At 40.6% G+C, this 17350-nt stretch overlaps 1 protein-coding gene across 3 annotated transcripts in view; it reads left to right on the forward strand.

Moving 5' to 3' along the window:
- The window catches only part of DPY19L4 (dpy-19 like 4), a 70816-nt gene that overhangs the window by 12497 nt on the left and 40969 nt on the right, over nucleotides 1-17350 (forward strand). For 2 of the 3 annotated variants that reach the window (XM_010358604.2, XM_030937995.1), the window contains exons 3-6: nucleotides 3094-3218; nucleotides 6838-6928; nucleotides 7889-8010; nucleotides 8121-8266. In XM_010358604.2, the coding sequence (XP_010356906.1) occupies nucleotides 3094-3218; nucleotides 6838-6928; nucleotides 7889-8010; nucleotides 8121-8266 (484 nt within the window). The remainder of the gene's footprint in view (nucleotides 1-3093; nucleotides 3219-6837; nucleotides 6929-7888; nucleotides 8011-8120; nucleotides 8267-17350) is intronic. The other variant, XM_010358605.2, reaches the window with a different exon arrangement.

The raw sequence follows: 17350 nt of genomic DNA on the forward strand, positions 1-17350 counted from the left end.
GGTTCAAACAATTCTCCTGCCTCAGCCTCCCCGTAGCTGGGATTACAGGCATGCACCACCACACCCAGCTAGTTTTGTATTTTTAGTAGAGATGGGATTTTACTATGTTGGCTGTAGTTGGTCTCAAACTCCTGACCTCAGGTGATCCGCCCACCTCAGCCTCCCAAAGAGCTGGGATTACAGGCGTGAGCCACCACACCAGTGAAACAAATTTTAAAACACTTGTATCACATTGATGCTAATATTGGATTTATTGCAGAGTGTTTTTCAAACATTTAGAATATGATTATTAATTTATCGATATTTAATTACTCTATACTAGTTTGCATAACACAATTGCAACATGCTATGCAAACTATTATGTTTTAATAATGTTATAAAAATAACTAAAATTTTAGTTTAGCTAAAAAAATCAAGTTGATTTTTACTGTCAGTCATTCGGTAACAGAACACTGGGTTTTAGGCCTTTAGTCCCTTATTTTATTTATTATGCTTATTATACTCAATGGCTGTAGCAGGACTGAATCATCTTTTGTATACAAAATCCAAATGTGTCTTACGTTCTTTCATTAAGAAGCAGTTACAGGCTGGATGCAGCAGTGGCTCATGCCCGTAATTCAGCACTTTAGGAGGCCAAAGTGGAAGGATCTCTTGAGACCAAGGTTTGAGACCAGCCTGGGCAACATGGCAAGAATCCTATCTCTACAAAAATAAAATTTAAAAAAGAAGTAGTTTGTGTCCATATATAACAGTTGTATGTGATCTTTTAAAACATGATAATCAAAACTTACTGAGTTGTACATTTTACATGGCTTTAGGTTTATAGTGAGTTATTCTTCAATGAAAAAAAAAATCCTGAAAGGAAAAAAAATAATTTCTGAATGAGCCTGTACTTTTTTTAGATATTGGGTCTTACATTCCTTTGGATTACTTTTCGATATTTATAGACTAAGTTTTGTACCATCTTACCCTTTCTTTCTTTCTTTTTTTTTCTTTTTTTTTTGAGACAAGTTCTGGCTGTGTTGCCCAGGCTGGAATGCAGTGGTGCCATCTCGGTTCACTACAACCTCTGCCTCCTGGGCTAAAGCGATTCTCCTGCTTCAGCCTCCCAAGTAGCTGGGATTACAAGCACTTGCCACCACACGGGCTAATTTTTTGAAGAGACACGCTTTCACCGTGTTACCCAGTCTGGTTTCGAACTCATGAGCTCAAGCAATCTGCCTGCCTCTGGAAGTGTTGGGGTTACAGGCGTAAGCCACCACATTTAGCTTCATCTTAACCACTTTTTTTTTTTTTTTTTAACAGAGTCTCACTCTGTCACCCAGGCTGGAGCGCAGTGGCGTGATCTCTGCTCACTGCAAGCTCCGCCTCCAGGTTCACCGTGTTTTCCTGCCTCAGCCTCCCGAGTAGCTGGGACTACAGGCGCTTGCCACCACGCCCGGCTAATTTTTTGTATTTTTTAGTAGAGATGGGGTTTCACCGTGTTAGCCAGGATGGTCTCAATCTTCTGACCTCGTGATCCGCCCACCTCGGCCTCCCAAAGTGCTGGGATTACAGGCATGAGCCACTGTGCCTGGCCCATCTTAACCATTTTTAAGTGTAGTGTTCTATTGTGTTAAGTATATTTATGTTGTGACACAGATCTTTGAACTTTTTCCTCTTGCAGAATATAGATTTTAAATTTTATCTTATTTTATTTTTTTATTTTATTATTTTTTTGAGACAGAGTCTTGCTCTGTCGCCCAGGCTGGAGTACAGTGGTGCAATCTATGCTCACTGCAACCTCCGCCTCCCAGGTTCAAGTGATTCTCCTGCCTCAGCCTCCTGAGTAGCTGAGATTACAGGCACCCGCCACCACACCCAGCTAATTTTTGTATTTTTAGTAGAGACAAGGTTTCACCAGGTTGGCCAGGCTGGTCTCGAACTCCTGACTTCAGGTGATCCACCTGCCTTGGCCTCCCAAAGTGTTGGGATTACAGACATGAGCCATGGCGCCCAGCCTATACTTTAATTTTTAAAACAATTTTAGATTTGCAGAAGAATTGAGCAGATACAGTTCCTATATTACATTCCCACATATGGAGTTTCCTTATTAAAATTTTACGTTGGTATGGTACATTTGTTAGAATTAATGAAGCAATACTGATACATTATTATTAATTTAGGATCATATGTTATTCAGATATTCAGATTTCCTTATTTTTTACCTTATGTATATATATATATATATTTTTTTGAGATGGGTTCTTGCTCTGTTGCCCAGGCTGGAGTGCAGTGGCGCGATCTCGGCCTACTGCAAGCTCTGCCTCCCAGGTTCACGGCATTCTCCTGCCCCAGCCTCCCGAGTAGCTGGTACTACAGGCGCCCGCCACCACACCCGGCTAATTTTTTGTATTTTTAGTAGAGACAGGGTTTCACCATGTTAATCAGGATGGTCTCGATCTCCTGATCTCGTGATCTGCCCGTCTCAGCCTCCCAAAGTGCTGGGATTACAGGCGTGAGCCAATGTGCCCAGCCTTTTCTCTTTTCTTTTTTTTGAGATGGAATCTCGCTCTGTCCCTCAGGCCGGAGTGCAGTGGCGTGATCTTGGCGTGCTGCAACCTCCACCTCCCAGATTCAATGATTCTTGTGCCTCAGCCTCCCGTGTAGCTGGGATTACAAGTGTGCGCCACCACACCCAGCTAATTTTTGTGTTTTAGTTTCACCATGTTGGCCAGGCTGGTCTCAAACTCCTGACCTCAAGTGATCTGCCCGCCTTGGCCTCCCAAAGTGCCACAGTTTCTGACCCGTAATGTCTTTTTTCTGTCCCAGTAGCCCATCCATGATACCATGTGACACTTATTATGTCTGTTATGTCTGTTAAGCTTCTCTTGGCTTTGATACTTTCTCAAGCTCTTGTTCTTGATGACCTTGACGGTTTGAGAGATATATTTATAGGATGCCCCTCTATTGGAATTTATCTGATGCTTTTCTCACAATTAGACTCGAGTTGTGGGTTTTGGGGACAAAAACCATAGAGGTAGAATGCCATTTTTAATCACATCATATCAAGGGTACATATTACCTTTTGATTACTTTTAATATGCTTTTCAGATGTATTATTTCAACGCTTTGCAAAGATTTTCATTGGCTGTCTTGCAGCGGTTACTAGTGGTATGATGTATGCTCTCTACTTATCAGCATACCATGAACGGAAATTCTGGTTTTCCAACAGGCAGGTAAGAAGAAAGAATTTTGAGCACATGAAACTTTTTTCCCAGGGAACCAGAATATATGTATGATAAGTATGACAAGTCCTGTCTTATTTATGGCTATTAGGAACAAAGTGCTCCAGAAGCTGTTTTGAGAATATAGTTACAGTATCAACCTTAAAACACTTAATAGTGTATTTTATAGAATAAAACTATGAGGGTGCAATTAACTTATCAGGGACTTTTGATGACAGTGAAATGTTAGGGAGTTTAGCCAGCCTTTTCATAGTTTTGGTAGGTAGTTCACATTTCAGAAACAATCTGTGGAAGTTTTAGAATTAAAATATTTTAATTTTTAGATCACATGATTAGAATGTTTTTGAGGGAGTTGAAAGGGATTAACAGGCATCACATAGTATTAAGATTTTGCCTCATTACTGTGTTTAGTGTTTGGTTTTCAATCATGTATATTTCCACAGATTCTTCAGTTGCTATAGTTGTATTCATAATTTCATAGTTTGACTTTTGAATAAGTTTGTTTGCAGAGTCCTCTTGGCTTTGTAGAGTTTTTAAATTTTTGAGCCCAAACTGGGTTTTTTGTTGTTCTTATTTTTTAGTCAAGCTGACCAAGTATTTTAAAGCAATTGGTTTAATTAACACCATCAAGACATTTAACTAATGACTATGTCTGTCTTGATTTAGCTATTACTGTAGCATGTATTATTTCCCTGGAAATGTTATGCAGATTAACTGCAGTTCTCAACAGTGGATGTATGACAGAATCATCTAGGGAGCTTTCAAAGATAACCTCCCTCTCAGATTCTTAGGTAGAGGCAGTGGACATGCTGTGATCAGTATGTCGATGAATATTTTTAGGTGATTATGTTGTATAGGCAGAACTGAGAATAACCAAAGCTTTGAAAATTAGAAGGCCTTCATTAAGAACTTTGTTTTACAAAGCTTTGTGTATGGGTCAGGAGCATTGGCAGAATCTGGGAGCTTTTTCAGAATCATAGACTCTCAGACTCCACTTTTTTTTTTTTTTTTTTTTTTTTTTTGAGACGGAGTCTCGCTCTGTCGCCCAGCCTGGAGTGCAGTGGCCGGATCTCAGCTCACTGCAAGCTCCGCCTCCTAGGTTTACGCCATTCTCCTGCCTCAGCCTCCCGAGTAGCTGGGACTACAGGCGCCCACCACCTCGCCCGGCTAGTTCTTTGTATTTTTTTAGTAGAGACGGGGTTTCACCATGTTAGCCAGGATGGTCTCGATCTCCTGACCTCGTGATCCGCCCGTCTCGGCCTCCCAAAGTGCTGGGATTACAGGCTTGAGCCACCGCGCCTGGCCCAGACTCCACTTTAAAATCAGAATCTGCAGTTGAATAAGGTCTTCAGGTATTTCATATACTCAGTAGACTTGAGAAGCACTGATTGAGAGTTTACATCTTTGAAATCTTAGAAACAAATGTTTGCATTCATAAAAAAAGTTTAAAGTAATTTATTTAGGTCAGTAAGCTCCTAGTTCATTCAGACTGCTATAACAAAGTACCATAAGCTTATAAACAACAGAATGGCTTATAAACAGCAGAAATTTATTTCTTACAGTTCTGGATGCTGAGAAGTCCTAGATAAGGCATGGGCAGATTTGATGTCTGGTGAGGGCTTGCTTCCTGGTTTATAACAGGGATCATCTTGCTGCATCCTCACATGGTGGAAGGAGCAAGGGATCTCTGTGGGGCCTCTTTTATAAGGACATTAATCCCATTCATGAAGGAACTGCCCTCATGACCTAATCACCTCCCAGATATCCCACTTCCAAATATCTTCTCATTGGGTGTTAGGTTTCAGCATATGTATTTTAGGAGGACACATATATTCAGACCATAGCAAACTCAAGATGGGGAAAAATAGATCTGAAAAGACTTCCTCTTGGAGAGTCACAATATATAAGATATACTGAAACTCTGAAAAGTCTTATAATAAAGCTATTTAACTTTGTTTAATCTAGTCTTTCTCAGAACTTATTTAACTACAGAATTCTTTTTTGGTAACATCCATTAACATTTTAGGAAGTTCTGTTGATCAAACTTTGTGAAAAGTGCTCTAATATCTTTTGTTTTTGTATTAATTGATACATATTATGCATAAAAATAATTCATTTGATTTTAAAAGATTATAGATTCATAAAATTTTGATTCAGTCTAAAAAGCACAAAGCCTCCTAATGTTATTTTTACTATTATATTCTTAGTTCTAATTAGCCTGATTGTAGGAATTTTAAGATTTGCTGTACCTCTGGAAGTTCATGTGTAGAGTACTGATTAAGTATCTGTTGCTCTTGCAAAGTACTAATTAAAGACTTGCTGTTCTGGATACATAGAGATGTGGAACAGTAATAGAAAATATGACTTTCTCCTTAAACTTGTCTTTTTATTGTGGAGTCTAACACTTCAACTATCGTTCGTTATTGTCTGTCTTACTATTCTTGCTATTCTTAGGGGATGTCTTGTGGTTTTTCTTCTAGATTTTCCTGATATATATTATATATAACAAGTGATGACTTGTGATTTACAATTCGTTTTAAACCTTAATGTTTCATTAAAATTATTGCCAGATTACTAAAAAGTTAAGTTCCTCATTAATGGAGCCACAAGTAATTAAAGAAAATTCATGTCTTTGAATAAAAGGATAAATATTATTAATATGTTAATTTGGAAGGTGAGAATTTAGAAGGTGAGAAGGAAGACAGAAGATTGAGGCTGAAATTTATTTTATTTCATTATTATTGTTATTATTTTTGGAGACAGAGTCTCGCTCTGTGTCCCAGGCTGCAGTGCGGTGGTGTGATCTCAGCTCACTGCAACCTCTGCCTCCTGAGTTCAAGCGATTCTCCCGCCTCCCGAGTAGCTGGGGTTACAGGCACACACCACGACGCCTGGCTAATTTTTGTATTTTTAGTAGAGACAGGGTTTCACCATGTTAACCAGGCTAGTCTCAAACTCCTGACCTCAAGTGATCCACCCGTTTTGGCCTCCGAAAGTGCTGGGATTACAGGCGTTAGCCACCACGCTGGGCCAGAGGCTGAAATTGAAAACTTCAGAAAATCCAGCCTAGACAACATTGTGAGACCCCCTTGTTTACAAAACAAAACAAAACAAAAAAAAAAACGTTGGCCATGTGCCTGTAGTCCTAGCTACTGGGTAGGCTGAGGTGGGAGGATCATTTGAGGTTTCAGTGAGCCATGATTGTGCCTCTGCACACCAGCCTGGGTAACAGGGAGAGACTCCATCTCTTGAAAAGCAAAAAAAATTAAATCTTAGGGCCGGGCGTGGTAGCTCATACCTGTAATCCCGGCACTTTGGGAGGCCAAGATGGGCGGATCATGAGGTCCGGAGATCGAGACCATCCTGACTAACACAGTGAAACCCTGTCTCTACTGAAAATACAAAAAAATAGCCGGGCGTGGTGGCGGGCGCCTGTGGTCCCAGCTACTCGGAGGCTGAAGCAGGAGAAGGGCGTGAACCCAGGAGGCGGAGCTTGCAGTGAGCCGAGATTGCACCACTGCACTCCAGCCTGGGCGACAGAGCAAGACTCTGTCTCAAAAAAAAAAAAAAAAAAAATTCAATTTTAAATAACTATTTCATTTTCTTTTAGGAGCTTGAACGGGAAATCACGTTTCAGGGTGACAGTGCCATTTATTATTCCTATTATAAAGATATGTTAAAGGCACCTTCATTTGAAAGAGGTATGATAACCACAGTTACATTTTTAATAACAATATTTTCCTTTTTCTTTTCTTTTCTTTTTTTTTTTTTTTCCCCAAGATGGAGTCTTGCTTTGTCACCCAGGCTGGAGTGCAGTGGTGCGATCTCGGCTCACTGCAGCCTCCACCTCCCGGGTTCAAGCAATTCTCCTGCCTCAGCCTCCCGAGTAGCTGGGATTAAAGGCACACACCACCACGCCCGGCTAATTTTTGTGTACTTAGTAGAGACGGGGTTTCACCATGTTGGCCAGGCTGATCTCGATCTCCTGACCTCATGATCTGCCTGCCTTGGCTTCCCAAAGTGCTGGGATTACAGGCGTGAGCCACCGCGCCTGGCCATAATGTCAACATTTTTCTTAAATAAAACATTGTTCTTCTATTTTAGAACCTTTCCTCCTCCTTTTATTTTTACTCGACATGTAGTAATTGTGCATATTTATGGGGAGTGATATTTTCATATTATACACAGTGTATAATCATCAAATCAGGGTAGTTAGCATATCCATCACATTGGACATATATCACTTCCTTGCGTTATGAATATCCAAAATCGACTCTCAGCTTTTTGAAAATATACACTAAATTGTTGTTAACCATATTCATTCTATAGTACTACAGAATACTAGAAGTTATTTTTCCTATCTAGCTGTAATTTTGTATCCATTAACCAATCTCTCCCTATCCTCCCCTCCCCTCTGCTCTTCCCAGCCTCTAATAATCTCTGTTCTACTATATTGGGACCTTTCATGTGGGGATTTGTCTCAGAATATAGATATTTCTCTTTATTGTGCTAAATTTTTAAAAATTGGAAAATGCAGCATGGAGTATTCTATTTGGGATCTTTCTTGATAACAATATTAAATATTTAAGGACTAATGAATGACATGTTTAATTACTGTGAAGCAGAATAAATAATCTGGAGAAAAATCTTTCTGTCTTTAGGTGTTTATGAACTGACACACAATAACAAAACTGTATCTCTGAAGACTATAAATGCAGTGCAGCAAATGTCTTTATATCCGGAACTTATTGCTAGCGTTTTATACCAAGCCACTGGTAGCAATGTATGTATTTTTCTTTGGACCCTATTATTTATTTTCTCATGTAGTCATGAATCCGTGAATTATTTAATGCCATCCTATTATCTTGTTCTCTTTCTGTTTTTTCCACATAGGAGATTATTGAGCCAGTGTATTTCTATATTGGCATTGTTTTTGGATTGCAAGGAATATATGTTACTGCTTTATTTGTTACAAGTTGGCTTATGAGTGGAACGTGGCTAGCAGGAATGCTTACTGTTGCATGGTTCATTATTAACAGGTAAGAAAGCTGTTTTAATTGATTTTTAAAAACTTTCTGTGACTATAGTAGTCAGAGTTCTGAAAATGCCTCCCCTCCCCAACATTCCTCACTCTAATTCTCAGAACCTATGAATATGATGAGATGCCATTCCCATGGTTATGATACTTTATATAGCACATTAGACAGACTGGAAAGATTACCCTGTGGGCCTGGTGTAATCACGTGAGCCCTTAAAACCAAAGTGCTTTCTCCAGCCTGTGTAGAAAGAGAGGTCAGAGAGATTTGAGGTATGAGAAGGATTTTCTGCACCACTACAGGTATGAAGCAAGGAGGAAATGAATTCTGCTAGTAGCCAATGAGATTGTAAGAGGACTACAAGCCCCTGATGAAAACTTTAGCCCTGGCTGATGCCTTGATTTTAGCTTAGGGATGCTAAGCAGAGCATCCAGCCATACTCTGCTGGCCTTTGTGAGAGAATAAATTTGTGTTGTTTTATGCCACTACATGCAAAAATTGAGACATAATATACCAGCATATTCTTTTGGATCTTTTTTTTTTTTTAAATTCATCCTAATCCTTAGAATCTGAATTTTGGGTCTTCTTCTAGGTGAATGTGTGTGTATATTAATCTATGTATTTGTATATGTATTTTTTACTAAAATCAGTAAATTACCAAAAGAAAAAATAGTTTTTTTGTTTTGTTTTGTTTTGTTTTGTTTTTGTGAGACGGAGTCTCGCTCTGTCACCCAGGCTGGAGTGCAGTGGCGCGATCTCAGCTCACTGCAAGCTCCACCTCCCGGGTTCCCGCCATTCTCCTGCCTCAGCCTCCAGAGTAGCTGGGACTACAGGCGCCCGCCACCATGCCTGGCTAATTTTTTTGTATTTTTAGTAGAGATGGGGTTTCACCATCTTGGCCAGGATGGTCTCGATCTCCTGACCTCGTGATCCACCTGCCTTGGCCTCCCAGAGTACTGGGATTACCAGTGTGAGCCACTGCGCCTGGCTGCAATACTTTTTTTTTTAATGCTGCTTTGTCTGTTCAACTGTCACTGCCTTTACATTTCAGTAACATTTTATCTTATCTAATACCCGACCTTATTACAGTTTCCCTGGTTAACCCTAAAATACTCTATATAGCTGATTTATGCAAATCAGGATTTAATCCAGGACTCCATAGTGCATCTGGTTGTTCTGTTCCTTGATACTCTAAATCTAACATAGTCCCCCTTTTTATGTTGAAGAGACTAAGTCTTGTTGCATCCTGTGGTGTCATTTAGCTTTTACCTTTATCTCCTGTGTTTCTGTAATCTGGAAATTATATGTAAAGGCTTGATGGGTTCAAAATAAACAGTTCTGGTTGAAATATATGCTAGATTATATATTTTTCATATTCCATGACAGTAGAAGTTATATTTAATTGATCAACCCCTAGTGAAGCTGAGATTGACTGCTGGTTTGGGGGAATGGCAGTCTGATCTCTCCATTGAATAGTTATGTTTTTCTCTAATAACTGGAGAATAATCTGTGTGGTGTGTTTTAGCACCAAATGAATGTCCTTTTTGCCATTAAGCATTTACCTAATAGTTGTAACACCAGTTTATAACATTTGCCTTAAAGTAATAATTTTATTAGGGTTTATAAAATTATATTTTTCTATTTTCATTAGCTACATTCTTCATTCTTCAAAAGTAGAATTTTTCTTCATTAACCAGGGCTTTTTGGTTACTTTAAAATTTTTTTTTTTTTCCCTTTGAGACGGAGTCTTGCTCTGTAGCCCAGGCTGGTGTGCAGTGGCGCGATCTTGGCTCACTGCAAGCTCCGCCTCCCGGGTTCACGCCATTCTCCTGCCTCAGCCTCCTGAGTAGCTGGGACTACAGGCGCTGCCACCATGCCCAGCTAATTTTTTGTATTTTTAGTAGAGACGAGGTTTCACCGTGGTCTCAATCTCCTGACCTTGTGATCCACCCGCCTCGGCCTCCCAAAGTGCTGGGATTACAAGCGTGAGCCACTGCGCCCGGCCGGTTACCTTCAAATTTAGTCACTGTTAGAAAGTGAGGACAAATGCTTAATTTCAATTTACCAAGTTCTAAATAAGAGATTAATTTATTTTATTTTATTTTTTATTTTTTTATTTTTATTATACTTTAAGTTCTAGGGTACATGTGCATAACGTGCAGGTTTGTTACATATGTATACTTGTGCCATGTTGGTGTGCTGCACCCATCAACTCGTCAGCACCCATCAAGTCATCATTTATACCATGTATAACTCCCCAATGCAATTCCTCCCCCCTCCCCCCTCCCCATGATAGGCCCCAGTGTGTGATGTTCCCCTTCCCGAGTCCAAGTTTCCTCATTGTTCAGTTCCCACCTATGAGTGAGAACATGCGGTGTTTGGTTTTCTAAGAGATTAATTTAATAGCTTTCCCAGATAGTGACAAAAACCTTTGATTCTGGTGTTCTGTTTTCTAAGCATCTTTCTGTACTTATGGGTTTTTATTGATTCAGTGATTCGTTTTAATTCATTTCATTGATTAAGTCCATTATGATCAGTGTTCTTCTGTTGCTCAAATTGTCACAACCTTGGTTAATAGGAGTACCTTTCAGGCTGGCTCCTGAGTTCTTTTGACACAACTTAGTTAATCTTTGAAAGCTTTCTTGTTTTCTGGCTCAACAAGGTGAGTAGGTTTGCACTTTTGCTACAGAAGATTTGTAAACAGCCATTTCTCGTTGGAGCTTTGGTTCCTTTTAGTGTAGAAAATCCAGTCCGGCAACTAGGAGAACAAGATGATGTTTTGTTATGTCAGAAAGTGCCTGGTAGAGGACATTTTGAGTTGCTGTGTACTTTTCTAAAATTCTATTAGGATTTATTTTTAGAAAGAAAGTTATAATAATACTCATAGACTAGGTTTAGAAAGTCTTATATTTTATGGCTGGGCACAGTGGCTCTCGCTTGAAATCCCAGCACTTTGGGAGGCCGAGGTGGGCGGATCACGAGGTCAGGAGATTGAGACCATTCTGGCTAACATGGTGAAATCCCGTCTCTACTAAAAATACAAAAAGTTAGCCGGGTGTGGTGGCGGGTGCCTGTAGTCCCTAGTCCCAGCTACTCAGGAGGCTGAGGCAGGAGAATGGCGGAGCTTGCAGCAAGCCGAGATCTCCCCACGCACTCCAGCCTGGGCGACAGAGCAAGACTTCGTCTCAAAAAAAAAAAAAAGTCTTATTTATTTATTTTTTTTTTTGCTTTTATTTTGAGACAGAGTCTATATTTTATTCATTTTTTTACTTTTATTTTGAGACAGAGTCTCATTCTGTTGCTCAGGCTTGGAGTGCAATGGCACAATCGTGGCTCACTGCACCCTCTGGCTTATGGATGCAGTGATTCTCCCACTTCAGCCTCCCCAGTAGCTGGGACTATGGGCACATGCCACCATGCCTGGCTAATTTTTTTTTTTTTTTTTTGAGATAGAGTCTTTCTGTTGCCCAGGCTGGAGTGCAGTGGCGCCATCTCGGCTCACTGCAACCTCCGCCTCCCAGGTTCAAGCAATTCTCCTGCCTCAGCCTTCCAAGTAGCTGGGATTACAGGCACATACCACAATACCCGGCTAATTTTTTTGTATTTTTAGTAGAGATAGGGTTTCACCATATTGGCCAGGCTGTTCTTGAACTTCTGACCTCAACTGATCCGCCACCTCGGCCTCCTAAAGTGCTGGATTACAGCCGTGAGCCACCGCGCCCAGCTAATGCCTGACTAATTTTTATATTTTTTTGGTAAAGTCACGGTTTCACCATGTTTCCCAGGCTGGTCTCAAACTCCTGACCTCAGGTGATCCGCCCGCCTTGGCCTCCCAAAGTGCTGAGATTACAGGCATGAGCCACCATGCCCCACCAAAAGTCTTTTATTTTATTTTATTTAGTTATGTTTTGAGATGGATTCTTGCTCTTGTCACCCAGGCTGGAGTACAGTGGCACGATCTCGGCTTACTGCAACCTCTGCCCCCCAGGTTCAAGTGACTCTCCTGCCTCAGCCTCCTGAGTAGCTGGGATTACAGGTGCCCGCCACCACACCCAGCTAACTTTTGTATTTTTAGTAGAGATGGGGTTTCGCCGTGTTGGCCAGGCTGGTCTTGAACTCCTGACCTCAAGTGATCCACCCGCCTCAGCCTCCCAAAGTGCTGGGATTACAGATGGGAGCCACTCTGCCTGCCCAATTCTTGTATTTGAAAGTGAAGTGGGCCAGGTGCAGTGGCTCACATCTATAATTCTAGCACTTTGGGAGTCCCAGGTAGGAGGATCACATGAGACCTGAAGTTTGAGATCGGTCTGGGCAGCATAGTGAGACCTCATCATCTCCACTTAAAAAATATAGCCAGGCTTGGTGGTGTTTGCCTGCAATCCCAGCTACTTGGGAAGCTGAGGCAGTAGGATCACTTAAGCCTGAGGCTGCAGTGAGCTATTGACTGTGCCACTACACTTCAGCCTGTGTGACAGAGAGAGACCCTGTCTCAAAACTAAATGAATGAATGAAGTGGTATTGAATACAAATGATTATTGTATTATTTAAAATATAGACTTTCTAGCCGGGCGTGGTGGCTCACGCCTGTAATCCCAGTACTTTGGGAGGCCGAGACAGGTGGATCACAAGGTCAGGAGATCAAGACCATCCTGGCTAACATGGTGAAACCCCGTCTCTACCAAAAATACAAAAAATTAGCCAGGCGTGGTGGCATACACCTGTAGTCCCAGCTACTCAGGAGGCTGAGGCAGGAGAATAGCGTGAATCTGGGAGGCGGAGCTTGAAGTAAGCCGAGGTCATGCCACTGCGCTCCAACCTGGGTGACAGAGCAAGACTCTGTCTCAAGAAAAATAAATAATTAAAAAATAAAATAAGAAAATATAGACTTTTTAAAAGGATTGCTTTCTTGGCTGGGTGCAGTGGCTCATGCCTGTATTCCCAGCACTTAGGGAGGTTGAGGCGGATGGATCACTTGAGGCTGGGAGTTCAAGACCAGCCTTGCCAACAAGGTGAAACCCCATCTCCACTAAAAATACAAAAATTAGCCAGATGTGGTGGCGGGTGGTTGTAGTCCCAGCTACTCAGGAGTCTGAGGCAGGAGAAATGCTTTAACTTGAGAGGCGGAGGCTGCAGTGAGCTGAGATCACGCCACTGCACGCCAGCCAGGGTGACAGAGTGAGAGTCTGTTTCAAAATAAATAAAAATAAAAGGATTGCTTTTTTGATTGTGTGATGTATTAGTTATTGCTGCATGACAGATCACCCGAAATTTAACAGCTTAAAACAACAAACATCTCACATATTTCTGTGGGTCAGGAATCCCAAGAGGTTTAGATCGGTGGTTCTAGCTCGGGTCTCTCCTGAGATTTCGGTTATGATGTTGGCTTGTACTGTGTGGTCTGAAGGCCTGGCTGGGCTGAAGCAACTGCTTCCAAGCTCACTTGTGGCCATTTACCAGAGGCCCAGTACCGTACTGGCTTTTGGCCAGGGAGGCCTTAATTTCTTACATATGGGCCTCTCCATAGGGCAGCATGAAACTTGGCAGCTGGTCTCCCTTACAGTGAATAATCCAAGAGAGTATGAGAGTGTGCCACAATGGAAGCCAGGTATCTGTTATAACCTCATCTTAGAAATGATATAACATCACTATGCCATATTTTGTCAGTCACGCAGACCCCTGGTACAGTGTGGGAGGTGACAACACAGGGTATTAATACCAGGAGGCAGGAATCATTGGGATCGTCTTGGAGGCTGGCTACCACATTCAATTAACCTTGCTATTAATTTCATTTAATCCCTACATCTGTCTTCATATTTGAAGAGGAAAAGATACTTTCTCATGTAAACTTAATGGTCTTAAAGAGTAAGACTCTCTTATGCAACGAAAGAATAAGACTGTCTTTAGAGATCTTAGTGAGAATTGTAAGAAATAAACAGAAGTCTGACTGCCTTATTTGATGTCACTGATGTATGCTGTATTGCTGAAGTAGAAGTTAAATAGAAAAATTGACCTGGTATATTCTACCGAAATGTGTCTTTTGACAATTGAGATGTTCTTAATAGCTAAGTTTTAAAAAATGTGTTTGTTTGCTTTTTGTTTATATTTTATTGGTATGTATCTTATACTGCAAAATACATTTTAATGCCATGAAAGAATATGTTGTCTCTTTATTCATCAGCTTTATAGCTTATGTTTATGTATGACTTCTTAGAAAAGTATAAAAAGATACTAAAGTCATTCCATTATATTAGGATTATTTATGTTCTTAATGGTATTTTATGTTACTTGTTCATTAACACTGGAAGGGGAAAGCAGTGTTATAAAATAGTTCCTGTTTGTTCAAACTAAAAGGTGTAGATATACTAGAAAATTTAAAGAGATTTCAGGAAACGGGCATTGTACAGATAGTAGAGGGGGGGAAAATCAGAGGCGAATGACTCCCTTTGAAGACTTGCCACCAAAATGGACTAACAGAGTCCAGGCTCCATATACAAGCAATGTGGAAATGTAGATGATCTTCTCATATACAAATACATACCTAGGTTTCACTTTCAGGGGGAACATCTTTATATTTGAGGAGCACTGAAAATATATTTGATTAAAAGTCTGTATTTAATCTTTGGCAAAAAAGCAACTGTACATTGTAACACTGTACAGTTGTACAACGGTAACAATAAAGGAATAAGGTGCAAGGAAATGTACATGTCATGTATATATGATATATAGATATAATATATGTAGATATATATCTTATATAACATATGTCATATATAGGTATATATATAGTGTATATATAGATATAATTGGCAGACAATAATGGAACACATGATACCGATTCTGTTGCGATGATGTTGGTATACTCAGGCTGCTGGCAGAGGTATACGTTTTTTCAATTTTAGGGAGTAGTTTCTCCCAGGAATTCTGTTTTATTCCAAGGAAGTAATTCAAAAGGAAGGAAAGAGTTTGTTACTTCGATTTATGTATTGTATTACTGTTTGTAACAATTTTTTTTTTTTTTGAGACGGAATTTCACTCTTGTTTCCCAGGCTAGAGTGCAGTGACGCGATCTCAGCTCACCGCAACCTCAGCCTCCCAGGTTCAAGTGATTCTCCTGCCTCAGCCTTCTGAGTAGCTGGGACTACAGGCATGCACCACCACGCCCACCTAATTTTGTGTTTTTAGTAGAGACAGAGTTCCTCCATGTCGGTCAGGCTGGTCTCGAACTCCGGACCTCAGATGATCTGCCTGCCTCAGCATCCCAAAGTGCTGGGATTACAGGTGTGAGCCACCGTGCCTGGCCTTTTTTTTTTTTTTTTTTAGATGGAGTCTGGCTCTGTTGCCCAGGCTAAAGTGCAGGGGCGCAATCTCGGCTCACTGCAATGTCCGCCTCCTGGGTTCAAGTCATTCTCCTGCTTTAGCCTCCTGAGTAGCTGGGATTACAGGCACCCACCACCATGCCCAGCTAATTTTTGTATTTTTAGTAGAGACAGGGTTTCACCATGTTGGCTGATCTCGAACTCCTGACCTCGGGTGATCCACCTGCCTTGGCCTCCCAAAGTGCTGGGATTACAGGCATGAGCCACTGTGCCCAGCCTGTTTGTAATAATTTAAAAAACAATACAGTTATAATTTATAATAGTAATATAGTCATTTGTAATAATATAAAAAATCAGAGGAGAATGGTTAGGTAAATTGTAATACATTAGTACAAGGGAATGTGCAGCCATTGTATTGACATTGTATAGGTGGTTTTCAGCTTTCACATATTATACATTGACATGCCAAACTTAGACATATGTCATCTAACTCCATGTTTCTCAAACTTTAGTTATAAATATTTAAAACTTAAGTTATTCTCATGGATTCATGTGTTGACTTAAGTAATTTGAATTATAAGGCTACCTAAATATAAAACATAAACTAGGTAAAGCTCCTTATACTTAAATGCACTATAAAACTGAAACTAATTTACCAATAAAATAATAACCAGTAAAATATTACTTGAAAATACTAATTTATGTAAAAGTGATATTTTACTGAAACCAAATTGCACACCCTCAGTGTAAATGTGATACCAGTGCAGCAACGGGTTTGTTTGTTTCTCTTCTTTCTTCTCTTTAGAGTCAAGGTTAGCAGGTTCTTGCAACTGTGACACACCTGTACAACTGGGTGCTGTGAATGACTCAGTTCTCATGATTTTGGCTCTGTTTAGTCTACTACAAACAAATTTTTTTTTTTTTTTTTTTACCATAGTGATCAAAACATTGGTTTTTTTGTTGCTGTTGTTTCGGGTTTTTTGAGACAGGGTCTCACTCCCATCACCCAGGCTCAAGTGCAGTGATGTGATCACAGCTCACTGCAGCATCAACCTCCCTAGACTCAGGTAATCCTCCCACCTCAGCTTCCCTAGTAGCTGGGATGACAGGTATACACCACCACACCCTGCTTTTTTTAGTAAAGGTGGAGTCTCGCCATGTTGCCCAGGCTGGTCTCGAACTCCTGGGCTCAAGCAATCTGCCTACGTCAGCCTCCCAAAGTGTTGGGATTACAGACATGAGCCACTGTGCCTGGGTGATTGTTTTTTTTGGCAATGTATCATTTATTATTAAGACTATGTCATTTTTTTCTGATTAGCTCAAACCAATTAAAGTGGTACCGCATTGCCAACTAGATGTTAACACCACACAAAAGTGAGCACTGAAGTCCTTTGGCAATAGTGAGTTCCATGGGGGTCATCCATGTGATGCATAGTGTTTATTCTGTGATGTTTCTAAACATCATTAAAATGAAAACATGAAATTAAACTGAAAAAGAAGTTGCAGATCTCTGTGAATGTATCAGCAGGTCTGTGTACTCCAAAATTGATCTAATTACTGTTTTGAGCTGTTAGTTTGTGCTACAATGTGCCGGACTCTGCCACTGCAGGAAAGAAGTGGGTCTTATTTGATTTTGTTACCTCCTGCTGTTAGCCTTCTGGTTCTTACTCCCACCACACATTTTGACGGGAAAAGAGTGAGTAGCGTAGGTGTCGAGGGAGGTGGTAAAGGGGAGGCTTGTCCAGGATGTCACTTGTGCGTGGAATGGCTG

Source organism: Rhinopithecus roxellana, chromosome 9, assembly GCF_007565055.1.
Source record: "Rhinopithecus roxellana isolate Shanxi Qingling chromosome 9, ASM756505v1, whole genome shotgun sequence".
Taxonomy (NCBI): domain Eukaryota; kingdom Metazoa; phylum Chordata; class Mammalia; order Primates; family Cercopithecidae; genus Rhinopithecus; species Rhinopithecus roxellana.